Source organism: Hemisphaericaspora subhashii, assembly GCF_019202705.1.
Source record: "Hemisphaericaspora subhashii strain CBS 10753 chromosome Unknown scaffold65, whole genome shotgun sequence".
NCBI lineage: Eukaryota > Fungi > Ascomycota > Pichiomycetes > Serinales > Debaryomycetaceae > Hemisphaericaspora > Hemisphaericaspora subhashii.
In genome coordinates, this window is record NW_026057233.1 from 20279 (window position 1) to 38283 (window position 18005).

At 33.2% G+C, this 18005-nt stretch overlaps 11 protein-coding genes across 11 annotated transcripts; 3 read left to right on the forward strand and 8 right to left on the reverse strand. All coding sequences in view use genetic code 12, as the record gives it.

Moving 5' to 3' along the window:
• Positions 1–6: 6 nt before the first annotated feature.
• J8A68_001873 (C-terminal helicase domain-containing protein) lies at positions 7–450 on the reverse strand (the record flags this gene model as incomplete). Its single annotated transcript, XM_049405562.1, has 1 exon — positions 7–450. One exon carries the CDS (start codon positions 448–450, stop codon positions 7–9), a length of 444 nt encoding a protein of 147 aa, XP_049264810.1.
• A 69-nt stretch (positions 451–519) lies between these two features.
• PIF1 (DNA helicase) lies at positions 520–2472 on the reverse strand (the record flags this gene model as incomplete). The annotated part of the gene is made up of 2 exons (XM_049405563.1): positions 520–1847; positions 2037–2472. The coding sequence occupies 2 exons, from the start codon at positions 2470–2472 to the stop codon at positions 520–522; spliced, it is 1764 nt and encodes a 587-aa protein (XP_049264811.1).
• Positions 2473–3117: 645 nt separating this feature from the next.
• Positions 3118–5574, reverse strand: J8A68_001875 (uncharacterized protein; the record flags this gene model as incomplete). Its single annotated transcript, XM_049405564.1, has 1 exon — positions 3118–5574. One exon carries the CDS (start codon positions 5572–5574, stop codon positions 3118–3120), a length of 2457 nt encoding a protein of 818 aa, XP_049264812.1.
• A 1249-nt stretch (positions 5575–6823) lies between these two features.
• On the forward strand, positions 6824–7840 carry J8A68_001876 (uncharacterized protein; the record flags this gene model as incomplete). The annotated part of the gene is made up of 1 exon (XM_049405565.1): positions 6824–7840. The coding sequence occupies one exon, from the start codon at positions 6824–6826 to the stop codon at positions 7838–7840; it is 1017 nt and encodes a 338-aa protein (XP_049264813.1).
• Positions 7841–7918: 78 nt separating this feature from the next.
• On the reverse strand, positions 7919–8173 carry SMX4 (U4/U6-U5 snRNP complex subunit; the record flags this gene model as incomplete). The annotated part of the gene is made up of 1 exon (XM_049405567.1): positions 7919–8173. One exon carries the CDS (start codon positions 8171–8173, stop codon positions 7919–7921), a length of 255 nt encoding a protein of 84 aa, XP_049264814.1.
• A 211-nt stretch (positions 8174–8384) lies between these two features.
• Positions 8385–9293, forward strand: J8A68_001878 (mitochondrial 54S ribosomal protein uL29m; the record flags this gene model as incomplete). The annotated part of the gene is made up of 1 exon (XM_049405568.1): positions 8385–9293. One exon carries the CDS (start codon positions 8385–8387, stop codon positions 9291–9293), a length of 909 nt encoding a protein of 302 aa, XP_049264815.1.
• Positions 9294–9518: 225 nt separating this feature from the next.
• J8A68_001879 (uncharacterized protein) lies at positions 9519–9872 on the forward strand (the record flags this gene model as incomplete). The annotated part of the gene is made up of 1 exon (XM_049405569.1): positions 9519–9872. One exon carries the CDS (start codon positions 9519–9521, stop codon positions 9870–9872), a length of 354 nt encoding a protein of 117 aa, XP_049264816.1.
• Positions 9873–9971: 99 nt separating this feature from the next.
• KSR1 (3-dehydrosphinganine reductase) lies at positions 9972–10937 on the reverse strand (the record flags this gene model as incomplete). The annotated part of the gene is made up of 1 exon (XM_049405570.1): positions 9972–10937. The coding sequence occupies one exon, from the start codon at positions 10935–10937 to the stop codon at positions 9972–9974; it is 966 nt and encodes a 321-aa protein (XP_049264817.1).
• Positions 10938–11209: 272 nt separating this feature from the next.
• MRPL8 (mitochondrial 54S ribosomal protein bL17m) lies at positions 11210–11974 on the reverse strand (the record flags this gene model as incomplete). The annotated part of the gene is made up of 1 exon (XM_049405571.1): positions 11210–11974. One exon carries the CDS (start codon positions 11972–11974, stop codon positions 11210–11212), a length of 765 nt encoding a protein of 254 aa, XP_049264818.1.
• A 248-nt stretch (positions 11975–12222) lies between these two features.
• On the reverse strand, positions 12223–13704 carry LPD1 (dihydrolipoyl dehydrogenase; the record flags this gene model as incomplete). Its single annotated transcript, XM_049405572.1, has 1 exon — positions 12223–13704. The coding sequence occupies one exon, from the start codon at positions 13702–13704 to the stop codon at positions 12223–12225; it is 1482 nt and encodes a 493-aa protein (XP_049264819.1).
• A 3971-nt stretch (positions 13705–17675) lies between these two features.
• Positions 17676–17978, reverse strand: J8A68_001883 (uncharacterized protein; the record flags this gene model as incomplete). Its single annotated transcript, XM_049405573.1, has 1 exon — positions 17676–17978. One exon carries the CDS (start codon positions 17976–17978, stop codon positions 17676–17678), a length of 303 nt encoding a protein of 100 aa, XP_049264820.1.
• Positions 17979–18005: the final 27 nt, after the last annotated feature.

Consider the following 18005-nt stretch of genomic DNA (forward strand, 5'->3'; position numbering starts at 1 on the left):
CTCTAATTACCTGTCTATGGAAACTTCAACTTCTTCTCTCTCAAAACCTAAAGTCTGCTGCCGTGGTCCTACCCCTTTATACCACTCCCCTGTCGTTAAACTATTATAAAACGCAATCACCTTCGGATGTGACCTAACTTTACTCTCGTTAAAATTCAACACTTGCAACCCCAGTCTCGACACCGCTCTTGATAATGCAACATATGCCTGACCTGTTTCGAAGATTCTCCTTAAATCAACCTTGACCCTCGCTAATGTCTGACCTTGCGACTTATGGATCGAAAGTGACCAAGCTAAAATAAGTGGGAATTGAATTCTTGAAACTAAGACATTTCCTTCTTCATCCTCCACCGTCCACTGTTCAGGTTCTACAAGGACAGTTCTGGTATTTATGCCATCAGGAGCTAAGAACTTGACTAATGGACATCTCGTTCCTTTGAATCTTTGCATATAGGCTTTATATGCTCCTGTAAAGGCTAGAGCTAAAAAGAAAAGAAGAAGTCCATCTCTTTTTAGTGGTCAACAGTCTACCATTCCGTGAAAGATATAATCCGAAAGATCTGGCTGTTCTTTATCTTCACTTTCCACCGGGGCATTATATACTGTCTTTGATTTATCGTCTGGGTTTGTATTTCCCGTACTTAAATATGTTTCACGATCCACAAAATTAACAATTTTTCCAAGTGATCCATTAACAAGAGTCTCATCGAAATTCTTAATACACATTACCTGAGCATCTTTCTTCAAATGTAAATCCCAAGGGGCTAAGAAATTCTGCAATAAGTTCAGCCTCTGTGGTTCTGGAAGTGTTCCTGAATCAAAAGCTGGATATGTTACTTCCATTCCTGGAAGTTGATCCAATCTTCGTTTATTTGCCCTTTCAACTTCAAATCTGGTTGCATATAATTCCGCTGCTGTAATTCCATCGTGATTCGGAAGTGGTCTTTCCAAAACCCTGAACTTCTTAATTGCTGATTCACTAACTATCCCATCTCTCATTTCATTCAACATGTCAATAAACCCTTGATCACCTTTCTGACGGAAAACCTCATCAAGAACAACAATATCCTGAATAATTTCTTCCCATGCTGCACTTTCAAATGCGAAATATGGTTCTAACTTCTCTAGAATCTCTTCCCCTCGATTATCCACTTGTTTAACCACAGGAGGCAATTGATAAAAATCCCCCGATAATACTACTTGAATTCCACCAAATGGTAGATTCGATTTTCGTATCTTTTTAGCGACATGATTCAATTTATCCAATAAATGACCATCCACCATCGAAATCTCGTCTACAATAAGTACTCTTATCGCTTTCCATCTCGCAGAAGCTTTTCGACTACTTCGAACTTTTTTAACTAATGACTCTTTATCTCCTGTCCCTAATCCAATCCCAGCAAAACTATGTAAGGTCTGTCCACCAATATTACAAGCAGCTAATCCAGTTGACGCAGTAACGGCAACTTGATCGGGATATATTTTCCGTAATTCACTAATCATCTTTTTTAATAACACTGATTTCCCGGTTCCTGCTGATCCGGTAAAGAATAATGAAACTCCCCTTTTCACTTTTTGTAATACTTCTTCTTGCTTTTTTGAAAATGTGTGCACTTCTTTTATCTTATTAGCCAGACCTACATGTCGTATTGGTTCTATTGTGTCCAAACTATCCCTGCCTGGTCTTTGAGTCATCTCGTAGAAACGTGGCTGGTGGTGGTCATAGTCAAAGTGTTCATTTGGAGCTGCGGTGGAATAACTTGAGGTTTGTTTACTCAGTTTGGAATGAAATCGGATTTGTTGTAGGGCTGTCCCAAATGCATTGCTTGGAAAATAATTGAATAGACCTGTGGTAGGTGATAGTTTGGGGTTAGGTGAAGAATTTATGGGATTTGGACTTGTGAGTTTGGAAGGGGATGTTGTGTTGGATTTTTGTGATGGAGACCTGATTATAAATTTACAAACTCCTTTACTAGGAGATGAAGTCGGGCAACTCTACCGACCACTAAGACTAAGATAACAACAAAGACATTCACCACCGCCACGTGATGTTTTAGATGATTGTATGGGCTTGGTAATTGGATGCTTGAACTCTTTTGATTCCTGTTGAGGTGATCGTGATGGTTGTAGTTTGATTGATTTCAGTTTGGACGTCATCGGCGAAGATGCATCGCGTTTCTCAGTTAATCTTGCTGCTGCTGCAAGTATAGCAGAATCATCATCATCACTAAAATCAGACATGTCAATCACGCCTTTATTCTCCTCCTTCAAATTCTCAAATACAACCTCATCATCATCTTCCTCTCTATCTAGTTCTATGTCACTTGTATCTGTCTTACTACTAATGGTGTTATCTTCACTGAAAGAAGAATCAAAATCAATCCCTTCCAATAATGAATTACTTCTCAATATCCTTGAATCGTTATCTTTAGTTGTGCTATTATTATTCCTATTAAGACGCGTCTGTTTCATTATGCTATAGTATCTACTGTGAGGGTTAGAGGATATCTTGTAATTTAATGATCTTCGTATTATCCAACCTCTAAACGCGTATGTTGTGTGTATTGATATGTTCATTAACGGCTACTAACAAGCACTTCTTCTATTGTGCTCTCTCTTATCTCGGCTCTATGTGTGTTGGTTGGTGTCGTTAATGCTTGTTGTTCCCCTGTTATTCATTCAAACATTAATTAAAACAACTTGGGGTTTATATGTTTATCTTTAGTGAAATTCAGGAAAGAGGAGAGATCCCTTTGATTAAGTTAAAGTTAAAAACACAACGCCATCTTGAAAAAACTGGAAAAAATATACATGTGGTAGCGCGTGTTGGTTATAAAATATCATAGCCGTATAGTTTATTTTTGGCAACATATGGTAAATCTATTCTATTCGGCTATCTACAAGTGGAAATCTAATGAGATTTCACTCTTTTGAAAGCTTTTCCATATTGAAAGTCAAAATTAAATCAATTAGTCATTCTTTCAGGTTTAACTTAATACTACTTATAAACTATCTCTCTCTAAATTAATCTATAATATGATGTCTTTTGTTGCCTAAATACAAAACACTACCTATTTTCCTACATAATCAAATTAAGCCCTTTATGCCTTCCGACAACTACCTCTTATTTGCACCAATTGCCCACCCTAATCCAGACACAAGTAAATTCGATATCTTATCCGTTGGCTGCCTCTGGTGCTGGCTCCTTGTCATCTTCTCTCTCCCGTCATGATGCCTAACTTGTTCACGCTCCACCACCGGTGATCCATCCCCAGCTGTATACCTATCTTGTCGACTTTCTTGAAGTTGTTCAATCTGTTTATTAATCGACCCCCATTGATCTAAAATAATCTTACTATTATCCTCCCCCTTTCCATCCACTGCTTCTTTCTTCAGCAACAATAACAATGTCTTTGAAAGGATTTCTCGCTGTTTGTACAATATATCCAATCTATCTCTTTTTATGTTTTCATTATCTTCATCTTCAAACCATTTTGGTGAGATATATTTCCCGACTTGATAAAAAGTTAGCCATAATTCATTAATTTGTGATTGCCCATAATGATTGAATAATTCTTGGGTTTGGGAATAGGCATAGGAGAAATTATTATCAATGAGGGCTGATTCTATACATGCACTTTTTAACCTATTGAAATAATAATGAGATTCATTGGTTGTGGCGCTGTTGGTGGATGGGGAGAATAATAATAAATCATTTAAGATTTTATATAATTTTTCAAATGCTAAATAAGATTTTGGATTTTGTTCCAATATCAAAGTGACCAATTCAAGACATCCTTGATCATCTCGGTTTGTGAATCGATTAATCAATTGTTGGGGAGTAAAAGGTTGATTTCTTTCAATTACAATTTTAAAATTCTTCATATTATAAATCGCTTTAAATAAATGTTTTAATCTAATAATTAATTGATGATTCTCTTGATTTAATTCAGGATCTAAGGATAATTTATCAAATATATCAAGACATTGTTTTGCATGATTTAAATAACCGATTTTTTCATTTAGATTCAGTGAATGATTAAAAGAATCCCAAAATTTATCTTCAATCAATTTAAAAAATTCATTTATTTCAATATTTGTATCTTGATAAAATTCAATCATTATTTCAAATAAATTTGAGAACAATAATCGTTCAATGATTATTTTATTTATGGAATTTGATCTGTCTTGAGAAGGAATAAATTCTGATTGGAACATTTTAACTAATTGTAATAATTGAATATAATTTGAAGTTGATAAATTTGATATAATTTTAAGTATTTCTTTTTCAATATCAATTGGACTTGTACTGCTTGTCCATTTTAATTTAAAATATTTGGCTAATGTAAGTTTATTCACCGGGAATAATTTTTCAATTGTTAATATGGCATTTTTCAAAACATTAATTGAATTTTCAGTTGGATTAATAAATAATGGTTTAAGTGGGTTGGTTGATAGATTAATAAATTCATCTAATGATTGACAATCTTGAGGGATATCCGTAATGTTTATTTCTGGTATCTCATTTGTTATATTTGAAGGAGGAGTAGGTAATAAATTCAAAGTATCTTTAATAAAATCATAAATTCGAATTAATTCAATTGAAGAAGAAGATACTTTATCCAAATCTTCCTTGAATCCATAATAATAACAACCCGCCAAAACATATTCAACAAGTTCTTTATAATCATTATAATTAACCTGGCTATTATTTATAATTGATTTAAAAGTAATAAACCAAATATGATATTTATATGATTTTGTCTTTGCCCCTGGTAAATCTGCTTGGAATAGCCATTGTTTTAATTGTGTGAAATCTTTATTATTATAGATGATTAAAGGTAATATAACATTTTTCATCCAATTATCTAATGAAATTGAATTATTTGGATCTTCTAATGGTTTAATAAATATATCAAATCTCTTGGAATATGTAATTCTTAAATATTCATGAAATTCAATTGAAGCTTCAGGATGAACACATCCATAATGATTCCAATAATAATTATACAGTTGAATTATTCCTTGATACCATTTTCTAAACTTGCCATCTGATGCAATGGCTAGTGCTGATTCATATAATGATTGTAATGAAGGTATTAAATCATGGTTATAATATTTAGATAAATGTAATGATTTAGCTTGAATGAATTTCAATAGATTATAATTTGATGATTGTGATTCATTGAATGAGAATGATAATAATTGAGTTTGAGAATTAATATCAATTAATAAGTCTTGAGTTGTTTTGATTAAAGTTGAATCCAGGATAGATATTGGAGGTTGTAATGAATTTAAATATTCTTGAGGATCTATTGATTCTTCTATTTCTTTAGATATTAACAATTCGGCATAATTAATTAAGGATGATAAGGATATTGTTGTTGGATAAGTATATACTAATAATGTATTCAATATATTGGATCTGGTTGAATATTTACAATCATATTGTAAATTAATTGATTTAGTAATTGTTAATGAATCTATTAGTTGATTGGTATTGTTACTTGTAATTGATTGTATTGAAGTTATAAATAATTGACAATCCAATAATTCATCAATTGATTCTTTCATCCTTTCTTCGGAATCTATAATATTAACAGTAAATTGATAGACTCTAATACAGCTAATAGCTTAAATTGCCAATACTAAAATCGTTTGTTTTGAAGAGAGATTTCTAATTGCTATTTACTGAAAATTTATTGAAATCTTTTTTCTACTGGAATTTTTTAATTATTAACTGCACTAACTACTTACTACCTTGTATACAACTACTGCTCCAACTTCTTACTACTACTACTACTACTTACTCTCATTCAACATAGAGGTACTCAATAGCGGGAAGATATTTGGGATATCTTAATAGCATGATATCATTAAAAGTCTCATACAAGAATGGCCCAACGACTAATTCAACAATAGCCATAAAGAAACCTTTATTTATTCTACTCGAAAGATATTTCAACAAATCTGCGGATACGGTCTTCTTATGAAATACCAACTTATTGGACGAAAAAACAAGCTTTGTAATACAATATTCTGAGTAGTGACAAACTAAACTCCAACGATTATTACGATGAGATTTAGTTAACATATTTATTGCTGAGGTTTGTTCACTTATTAGTTAGGATGTGGTATAAAGGCTGGCTCTTAGTCCCATGATATTTACGGTTGAGAATCCCTCCTAGTTGTTGGGGTTTAATACTTTAAACTCATGTAACATTCTAGGTTGTAAGTGACCAACCTAAGTAAACAACCTAGAATGTTACATGAATTTAGAGTTTTAAATGGCTTCCTTCTTGCCAATCGTTTTTATGAAATAGTGAATTATTAAACTGTTTGAATGCTTCCTCTGACATTGGCTGGTGTAGCTCTCTAATATATATGTTCGAGATGATAAATAGAGGTTGATGGCTATAGTTTAGTAGGTTGTTGGCCATTCTTGTGGGTACCTCCTTTGAGTTAACTCAATAGGAACAGGTTTTCATTGTTTATAGTTTGTATTATAATTGTATAGCCAAATTGATTTCAGTGCAAAAAAAACCATGCTAATTAAATTTACTTACACTGAAAAATTAACTTGTTTTTCTTCCTCTCTTCTCTTACTATTACTACTAACTTACTTACTTCATTAGTTCTTATTAACTTACACTGAACTAACTATTTATTTATTTATTATTGTTACTACTTTCTACTACACTTGTAATCTTATAGACTGTTCTACTGTTACAACTTTAGAGATAATCATAGAAGACATATTAGAATTTATATAATCTAAAAACCAATATACGAAACAAACAAACAGAACAAAGGGTAGAGAGTTATGTCATTTGTTACAACTAAACAACAACGATTAATAGAAGATGCAGTATCTAATCATGTTAAATACTATGATAAAACAATTAATCAATATTTAAAATTAAGACAAGATTTATTTAAATTAACAAATGATATTATACAATCACAGCAACAACCATTAGAGAATGATGAACAACAAGAAAGTAATAATTCTATTAATATTAAATTACAATTAAATGAATTAAAATTCAATTTAGATAGAATGTATCAATTATATAAATCACATTTAATTGAATTAACTAATTTCTTAATAATTCATAAACAACAACAACAACAACAACAACAAAAAGGAAGTATAATTATAGATGATGTTAATAATCAATATGAATCATTAACAATTAAACAAAATAAATTAAAGGATGAAATTAATAATATAACAAAAATACAAAAACCTTTATTAGAAAAGTTAAGAAATTTAGTTTATAATTTTAATAACAATTTAGATCCATTAAAAGTTAAACAATACACTGCCAGTAGTGCTACTGCCAGAGAACCAATTGATTATGAAACTTCAACCAAGATTGATTTAAGTTCATTGAAATTTACAAAGGAACAATTAGTTACATTATTTAATGATATTACTGATTCATTAAATGTTGAAGAATCATTAAAGAATAATACTCGATTATTTGAGTATCAACCAGAAGATGATGATTCTATGATTTATAGATTAAATAAATCTTCATTACATGAAATTTCAACTCAATCAACAATTGANGATTCTATGATTTATAGATTAAATAAATCTTCATTACATGAAATTTCAACTCAATCAACAATTGATGAATATGATGAATTAATAGCTACAACTATTAATCAAATAAATTCATTAAATCAAGAAGGTTATGAATTAAAACAAAATTGGAATAAAATGGCATCCAAAATTGAAATCATCAGTCAAATTATTATAAATGAACAATCCCCACCACCGTCACACGACTTAGAAGAAGACCAACAAGTAGATATAGAGATGGAAGGATAATAAAACCTTTCGTATATAAATAATACATATATTTCCTACTATACAAAACACCTCTATACACGCACGCCTCTATATGCCCTATTCAGACACAGGACTTATCAAAATAACAGAATCTCCTCTAACAAATACCATCTCAGTATCCTTCACCAAAGGTTCTTCATCATTCTCAGAATATATAAATTCTTTTGCTTGACTTAAAACAATATTACAATGAGAATCATATCCTTGAAGTCTTCCTTTCATTTCTCTTGCACCTCGTAATTTAACCAATACTAATTCATCTAATTGAAAACGTATCAAATCAAGTGGCTGTTGTTCTGTTCTATCTGACATTGCTTAGTTACTTTACACTACTTCTTCTCCTTCTTCCTACTTCCAATTGTAAAGAAATTTCAAAATCTTTGACTGGGAACAATGTCGTTTATATTAAAATGTCTCTCCAATATCCAATGTCGTAGAAATTTTTCAGTGCTTTGAAAATTTTTTTCATCTTCATCAGAATCAACCAGTACAGCTTTCATACATAACATTCCGAATCAGACCAATGAGTAGTAGTATACGTACCTGTATCAGGCAGTTCCTGAAGACCGCAAGTCTCGGTGCCAGGGCTAAACCATTATCCTTCAAAAACCTCAAAGAAATCAAATTAAGAGAACCAATTGTCCCCACCCATAAGAATTTTGAAGTATCACCAGATCATCCACTTTGGCAATTTTTCCCACAAGGAAATCAAACTACTAGTTCATTAAGAGAATCTGAGGAGTTGGATTTAGATTCTAGGAGTTGGGCCATGTCTGAATTACGTAGGAAATCATTTGAGGATTTACATACATTATGGTATTTATGTTTAAAAGAACGTAATATAATTGCTAGAGAAGTTAGATTATCTGAAGCTTTAGAAAATGAAGATGCTAGACAATTTATTAATTTAGATAAGAAGTTTCATTTGACTATGAAGAGAATTAAGCAAGTTTTATTGGAAAGACAAGTTGCTTATGAAAGAGTACAAACATTAGATCAACAACAACAAGAATATTTACAAGAATTTAAATCTAGATTTGTGAAATGTAATGAAGACGAAATTGATGAATATCATGAAAAATTAATTAGATTACAATATGCTTTCTATGGTATACAACCAGATTTACAAGATTATGATTTGGAAAAAGATATTGATATTAAATTTATTAAAGGATTAGAATATATTGCCGAATTGAAATTAGCAAGATTTTTACATTTGCATCCAGATTATAAATTTGAATTACCTTTAATAGGTCCAGTTGAACAATTGCCTTTCTTTTTAAAAGATACTGAAGAAGCAATTGAAGAAGTTTTGGAATTAAGAAAATCAGGTAATTCAAAGAAATTAGATAATATTCAAGTTATACCTTTCTTAAAGAAAGCTCTTGCAAATGTTATCGAAGAAGCAAACGTAGAGCAATCAGAACAATAATGATTGCCGCTACGTCCCTCCCAAGTGTACATAGTTTCACTCTGTAAATAATGCATAATACAATTCACCTTACAGTGTTTACATATTACGACATGCGACATTTTTTAAATGTCGTAATCTCATACTACAATTCTCGCTCTCACTTTTTTCATTGGCCATTTGAGTTTGATATTGAATTTTTCAATCTCGAACCTTTAAAAGCCCAACAGGACAGAGATAGCAGCTATGGGAGGCAGAATTCATGGATTCTTAGGCGGTGTGTTATTAACATCCGCCATCACCTATTATACTTCACAATATATTCAAAAAAATCAACAATTTATTTCCCATCAATTACGAACTTCAGAAAATATAATAAATAATCGAATTCTTAGTGATAAAGATTTACAAAAACCTTTGGAACCTATTAGTTCACATATTACTACTACTGGCCGTGTTAGTTTTGGTGAAACTTGTAAAGATATTTGGAATGATGAGATTATAACTATGGTGAATTGGATATATAGTATTAATTGGTATCAATGGGGGGTTGAATTGGATAAACTGGTAGTGAAAGCTGTCGATTCTTTAAAGAAATAGCGTAACTATGATATACAGAGATGGTTTTGCCATATGTGTAATAGAAATAGTTGTCATATATATATAAATAGTTGACATATGTATAAAAAGTATAGAAACCTAATCATCTTTCTTTGTATCTTCACTTTCATTCTCTTCCCTCTTTCTAAAGAATGCAACCACATCTCTATAAACCACCCAATTAGCAATCGGAGCAATAATCAGAAACAAAAAACTCACAATCACCTGAAAGAACCCCCATTGTCTAGGCAAAACTCCCAACACCGAACACCCAAGCACCCATCCAATAAAATCAGTAGTCACAGTATCATACCCTTTACTCAACTGATCAATAATCATCCCAGCACAAACATCACCTGGAATGGCCTCACTGGGACCCTCAATCTTTTTTGTAATCTCGGGTTTTGTCTTCTGTTCCTCCAAAAACCCTTCACTCATGAAATTCCCAGGAAATACGCACGAGACTCTATAATTATATGGCCCCAATTCTTGTCTCAAAATAATCGACAAAGATTCCAACGCGGCTTTAACGGGGGCATATTGTAAATATCCAATAAATGGGTAAAACCCAACCACGGAACTAAACAAAATAATTTGTCTCTTCTTATATTCATAACATTTCAATCCTGGATTCAGCGCCAAAACCGCCTTAAACCCCGCATGGATCGGATATACGGCCGTATAATAATTAGTCTCCACTCCTTGTTTGATATCCCTCCCCGTCAAATCAGCAAATAGTTTCGGCACAGAACTACCAGCACAACAAAAGATAATATCAGGATCCAATTGACGGATTTCCACAATCTCCTTCCATAATTCGACACAGGATTCATAATTGGATGCATCATTGACTATATATGTCAAAAATTGTGCCTTGCTTTCCGGGGCTGCTTGTTTGATTCTTTGGATTTGGGATTCGAGTTTGGTTTGGGTACGGGCAACGAGAATTATTGAACAATTTTTTTTATAGAGTTGTAATGCTAATTCTGCTCCTAGTCCTTGTGAGGCGCCGATTATAAGAGCGGTTTTGCCTTCTGTCGGGAAGTTTGATTTGGAAAACCACATTATAAGGGATTGATAGAATTGTTGTGGGTGTTGGTTGTGTTTAGTTTCGTGATTTCGTGTGTTTTTGTTTGGGTTTTTATAGATCTTTTTTTTTTTCAATGGGAATTTGATATTGGTGGTGTGGAGAATAAGGGTTCTATCCGGAACGAGAGGAGTTTACACATATGGGCATTTCGGAAGAGATATCTTCCCAATCGAGCAATTACGGCCATCTGGACTAAATGACTAAAGGGTTTATTATTACTATGTACAAATAATTAAAAGATATACAATTATTTCTTTTGAGTCAAGAAAGGAGATGGTGGAATAACAGATGGATCAGATTTCAATTCTCTAGGAATAGTAGGATGTTTCTTAGACACAAGTAAAGTCCCCTTCAAAGAACCACCATGATATTCCATATTTGCTCTAAAATTCTTCAAATTTTCTTTAATTGCTTCATCTTCAACTTCTCCCACTTCTTTATTATACTTAAAGAATTCAACTTTACAAGTCTCAACCGCATCACGGAACCTTTCTTCCCCATTAATTCTCTTCTCAGTCAATTTCTTAACATTCAATTCAGTAATATCATCCATGGCAATGTTTTGTAATTCCATTCTAGCAACTACTTTGGCAGTATACCAAAACTTAATCTCATAATCAGAATCAACCAACTCTATCACCGACATTTTTGCCTTATCTTCCCCTAATCTTGGTTCTAATTTTATAAGACGAGTAAAACCAGTGGTTCTATTTGGATATCTATCAGCAATCTCATTTATGATCTTATTCCCACATTCAACTCTATCAGGTGGTTGTAAATAATTAATTGCTCTAAATTTACTGAATTGTTCTTTTGCGGGTAATGTCTGAACATCTTTTGCTTGTTTAATGGCATCGGTTAAAAAGGATTCGATGAATGGTTTGGCTTTTTTGGCTTTTGCACTGGTGGTGACGATATATTCATGACGAATTAAGTTGGCAGCCAAATTCTTTTGAATTGTGTTTCTTTGTAGCGCCCTATTGATGTTAAAATTCTTTAAATTTTGCGGCATCTTCTTGCTTTGGGTTCTATAGAGAGAGTTGTAACTTGTTTGATTTGAATCCGCTTTGGTTTATAAAAAAATTTTCATACTGCTGCCAATTGAAAAGTTCTGAAAAACTTTCTAAAGGTGCGACATTTAAAATGCGACATCAATGAAATGTCGCACATATAAACTTTAGATCTTACTTGAATAATTTATTTATATCTGACATGAAAACTATACATTATTTACTTAATATTCCTTTTATCTAAGTGTACTTAGAAGTTGATTGGCTTATCGAATGTAGCTAAAGCAGCTTCCTTGAAAGCTTCAGATAAGGTTGGGTGAGCATGACAAGTTCTAGCAATATCTTCAGTAGAAGCACCATATTCTAAAGCTAAACCAGCTTCAGCAATCATTTCACCGGCATTTGGACCAATGATATGAACACCCAAGACTCTTTGAGTTTCAGCATCAGCAATGAATTTAACGAAACCGTCAGTGTCCATGTTAGTTTTAGCTCTTGAATTGGCAATGAATGGGAATTTACCAACCTTATATTTAATACCTTGTTCCTTTAATTGTTCTTCATTAAGACCAACCCAAGCAACTTCTGGATGAGTATACATGACAGATGGAATGTTGGCATAGTTAACATGACCATGACCGTGTTTGATGTATTCAGCAGCAGCAATACCTTCTTCTTCAGCCTTATGAGCTAACATAGGACCAAAAGTAACATCACCAATAACTCTAATGTGGTCATGTTTGGTTCTGAATTGATCATCAATGACTAATCTACCTCTGTTGTCTTTTTCTAAACCAGCAGCTTCCAAGTTTAATCCTTCAGTGTATGGTCTTCTACCAATGGCAACTAATAAACAATCAGCTTCTAATTCTTCAATCTTTCCATTCTTGACGTTTTCAACTTCAATCTTAACAATATCACCATCTCTAACACCCTTGGTAACCTTAGTACCTAATTTGAAATCTAAACCTTGTTTAGCTAAGAGTTTTTGTGATTGTTTGGCAACTTCACCATCCATACCGGCACCAATGGCATTTTGGAATTCCATGACAGTGACTTGAGAACCAATTCTGGAGTAAACAGAAGCCATTTCTAAACCGATAATACCACCACCAATAATAGCTAATCTCTTTGGGATTTCCTTAAGAGATAACATACCAGTAGAAGAAACAATTCTTTCTTCATCAATTTCAATACCTGGGAAAGGAGTTGGTTCGGAACCAGTGGCAACGATATAATGATCGGCTTCAACTTCAAAAGCTTCAGAACCATCAATTGGCTTAACAGCGACGGTCTTTTCGTTAACAAAAGAACCTTCACCCTTGTGGTAAGTAACCTTATTCTTCTTGAATAACATTTCAATACCACCAGTTAATTGTTTAACTGCCTTTTCCTTGGCAGCCATTAATCTTGGGAAATCAACTGAAACTTCACCATTGATGGCAATACCTCTTTCTTTAGATTCATGTTGAATTTGATGATATAAATGAGAATTGTTTAATAAAGACTTAGATGGAATACAACCAACATTTAAACAAGTACCACCTAAAGCACCTCTCTTTTCAATACAAGCGGTGTTCAAACCTAATTGAGCAGCTTTAATGGCAGCAACATAACCACCTGGACCACCACCAATGACAACGACATCATATTTGGTGGAAGCAAATCTGACAAATTGAGCCAATCTTTGGGATTGACCGTTTAAAGACTTAGAAGTGAATGATCTCAACATCTTTATGGGGTAATATTTAAATAAGTGGTTGGTGTAAATTGAGTGGAAAAGAAATCCTGAAAGAAATTTCAATCAAGTTTTAAATTCGATGGAAACTGTTTGGTTGAAATGAAAGGAAAAAAAAAATGTTTCACTCTTGTCCGACATCCCGCAGTTTTAAACTAAAAGGAGACAATACAAAGGAGCGACACACCGATCCAACAAAAAAAATAAATCCCTGTTTTTCCCGGGTCAAAAAACTACACCATGCTGTTTACACTCACCACGAGTCAATAACACATAAATATAATATCTTACATTCTAATGCTTACTAAGTACATATCATTCGCATGACCCTGTACGGGTTCAATTAGTAATTCAAATTTCTAGCATGACCCATCATCAATAAGAAGCCATCTTATGTTTTTTTTTTTCTTTAAACGGTATCGATTAGATTATACACTAAAATTATAAACGATAATATATAAACTGATACTGACCCTCTGATACATATAGGGCATAACGTTCTGTAGAAATGGTAAAAACCTTTTATAGGCACTTAGGTGTATGATAAAAGCAACATAAGTAGTGTGAGAGTCCAAGACCAGCAGGACTGGGTTGTATACTCACTAAAAACCATTGGTACGAGTTGGCTGGGGGGATAAAGCGTAAATGATTTAGGATGGGGTGGTTAATCCGGAAATATTGTTTCGGAGATTAAAATGCGAGAAAATATACCCTTTTTCTTACTTTCTATATGCCTGACAAAATAAATATCACGGAGTCATTCAAGGGGATATAGACTCCTTATGCTTCTCATGGAGTTAGGCTATTTCCCGGATTTAAGATCTAGGTAATGTGTCCGAGAAAGAAAGATTATGTAGAATACATCTCCCTCATAAAGTACCTACGAATAAATGAGTGCGCTACCCAGTATCACAGTTTGGCTTAGTCCGAGGGTAAGACAATTGATAAACTTAAACAGAACTTGTTGTTTCAAAAAGATAAAATATAAAATAAAGTGAATGAAATTAAAAGTATCCTTAATCTCAAACCATTCCAATCGTCACTATGGACCGATTGAAAAGAATGGGGAAAAGGCGGAGATTGCAAATTGACTTCCTCTTGACCCTGGAAATTAGCGCACTATGAATCACTCACTACTTCTGATTCTTCAATTGGATTCCACGTCTTCTTACTTTTCATCTTTGTCCAAAGTATTAACATTTCTAATGTAATGGGATGGAAAAGGTAAGGCACCAAAGCAAACGGCAATCTCCATTAGAAAATATTGAATAAAAAATAAACCTTCAATTTTTTACAACCAAACGTTTTTTACAACCAAAATTTAATTCAATTTTTTTTTACAACCAATTTACTTTTTTTACAACCAATTTATTTAATCTTTTACAACCAATTTATATAATCAAGTTGAATGGATTGAGAAATTCATAAAAGATTCTAATTAGGTGGTCTTCATACTAAGGAAACAATTGGCTCTACAAGATTTTGATTGTAGTCTGCTGGTTTGGTTTCAAGTCTCAAGGATGTTTTCTAATATCAGAATAACCTATTCAAAAGTTGCTGAAGTTATTGATATGTTGCTATTTTGGTGCTCCATTCTCTGGTTCAAATGGTCAGAAATTGAAAACAGTTAATATGGTTTTCCTCATCCAATAATTCTGATGGTGGTTTTTTGAGAAAGATATATGTTGGTTGGTTTACTGCATTCAGCATCACTTCATTGTATTCTTGATTCTTCAACTTACAGGGTGAAGAGACTGTACATTGTATCGGAGATTCAGTGGGAAGGGGAGAATTATGTAAATCTTCTGTAAAAGAATCAGCATTGCACAATTCATCGCTTCCCAATGAAAACGACGGACAATTTATATGTCCTCATTCTGTAGGTTCTATTGCCTTGAAAAGTGATCAATGATTTGCTCACTAATGAAATGGTTGTGAAAATGGAATCGTAGTTACAGTGATATCGACAGGAGCTGCCTTGTTTGATATGTGGGAGTCTTGTCTTGGAGTATGTTTTGGTTTGGAGAAAGACGAAACTTTTACTCCAAACAATCCAAGCTTGGACTATGCCTAGTTTGAAACTCGGTGGGGTTTATGTCAGTGAGATTTGCTGCTTTCTGAATCCTCATTCATTGCAATTGACACAAATAAGGCATGAACCTTGGTTAGTAACTTGGCTTCAGGTTCATTGTATGTGTCTTTCAAGCAATAGTTGCTGATGTTTGTAAATCAATTGATGTTTCAGTGGTACTTGTGTCACTTTCCAAATCCTCATTCATAGCAATGTCCACAAGCAAGTCGTGAATCTTCTTGGGAATGTTTTCTTGTTCTTTATAACAAAACTAAGAAGTCAGTCATTGTGATTGGATTTGTTGAGTTTAATTTTGCCTTTTGGTATTTGGCAATAAATCTGGCGGTTGCCTGATTTTTCTGGAATAATCCAGCAATGTATAATTTCTTCATTTTGGGTTCGAGTTGGGAGATTTCCTTGATGGATAAGAAAGAATCAGATGAATTGTTTGAACCGGTTTGGAAAGTCATTTTTGTTGTATTTATAGTGTTTGTTGTATTCGTATATAAAGTGAAGAAGAAAGAAGCTCACATAAATTGAATTTCTGTGGTTTTTTCGCAATTGAGAATTTATACATCCATCGAGGTTATAACCCTCTTTCATAGATAATAATTGTACTTTTGAATTGGAAGTTTCTTCGGAGGTATTTGAAATAGTTTGGAAAGACATGCTTTCGTTTGTTATAAGATGAAGGTGAAATGAGTATAAATTAAGGTTAATTTCACAGTTGTGGGATATTTTCAAAAGTTGCAACCATTGTTTTTGCTAACTCGTCCCCAACAAACATATCCAGTTTTGATTCAACGATTTTATCGGAGCTACTTCAAAAGGAGTGTTAAAGTTGATTCGGGTAATATCTGTGTTAATATCTATCACATTGTCATTGTCATAATCCTAGTCAGATTCGTAAACGATTCCTAAAGAGAATTTCTTGTTTAAAAATATATGATTTACTAAAAACTAAAATAAGCAAACAAATAAAAAGCAACCTCGTGTATCCTCCCATTTAAATCCCATACTATTATTACCATCCCGATCACCACTCAGTAACTATTTTCATATCCGAAGTATCAATAGAGTCTTCTTCAGATTGCCAATTCCATGTTGAATTTATGGACACAATGCTTGAATAAAAAGAAGATGAAGATCGATAAGTGACTTCCCGAACCTCTAAATTGGTATAGCATGAGCCCCTAGACTCTTCGAATTTTTCCGAACAAAAATCTATGAGGTATTCTGAGTGGTCACAGTCTTCGTCTTGCTTCGAAGTATTTATACTTTTGGAGCGGTGAGATATAAATGGAAAACTGGCAGTGGGTTTGTACACCTTGGGAATAGTCAGTTCAAAAATTTGGATGGCTAGAAGGTAAAAATTGTATACTCGGACCGATGTCCAAGTCAGTTCCATACATCCTTTGTTCACATTTGATGCCTTTGGTAGATATGAATAAATCATCTGTAGGCCCCTTAGTGTTACTAAATTTATGATATTTTATGTTGTCAATGGAGCAACAGGTTTTCTTGTTGGTTCCATGGCAATGTCATCAATGGTATTTCCAATTCCCAATAGATCGCAACTTTGTTCTCCCTTTAAAAGAACCTCCGCAGTGTCTTGATTTCTTTGGAACGATTGATTCTCAACCTTTTGCAATGCATGTTGGTTTTGTCCCAGTTGATAAAAAATTTAGTTCTAAATGAATGACTGATCTTTTCAATAGTTTGCAACTTAAGTTCCCTCATCAATTTTGACCTCGTTATCCATGGATTGTATTGTTGGTAGTGGTGGTAGCGGCAGGTTATTGGAAATCCCTTGATGATTTAGCGTCCCATGTTTGCTTTTTCATAACTTTCGACATAGTATCTAATTGATGTTCACCTGACAAGATTCTGGAATTCATGAAGTTGTTTCAATAGCAGGTGATTCAACAGGAGGTGACTTAATTTCTGAACCTTTTAAATTGGTGATGGAAGTAGCAGTAGCAGAATCAATAAATTGACGAACTTGATGGACCTGTGGTTTGTTTTTGGTGAAGCTCTTGGCTGATTTTTCTAGCGCCAGTTTGGTGTTTGTGAAATAATCCACGGAAGTATGTTTCGTTTTCTTTGCTGTGCTATCGAGTTTGCAAAACTCTTTAGCGGTCAATTTTGGTTTGGAATTGTTAGATCCTTGGAATCTGTTTGAAATCTTGGAATACATATTTGGTTGAGTTGTTTGGAATAATGT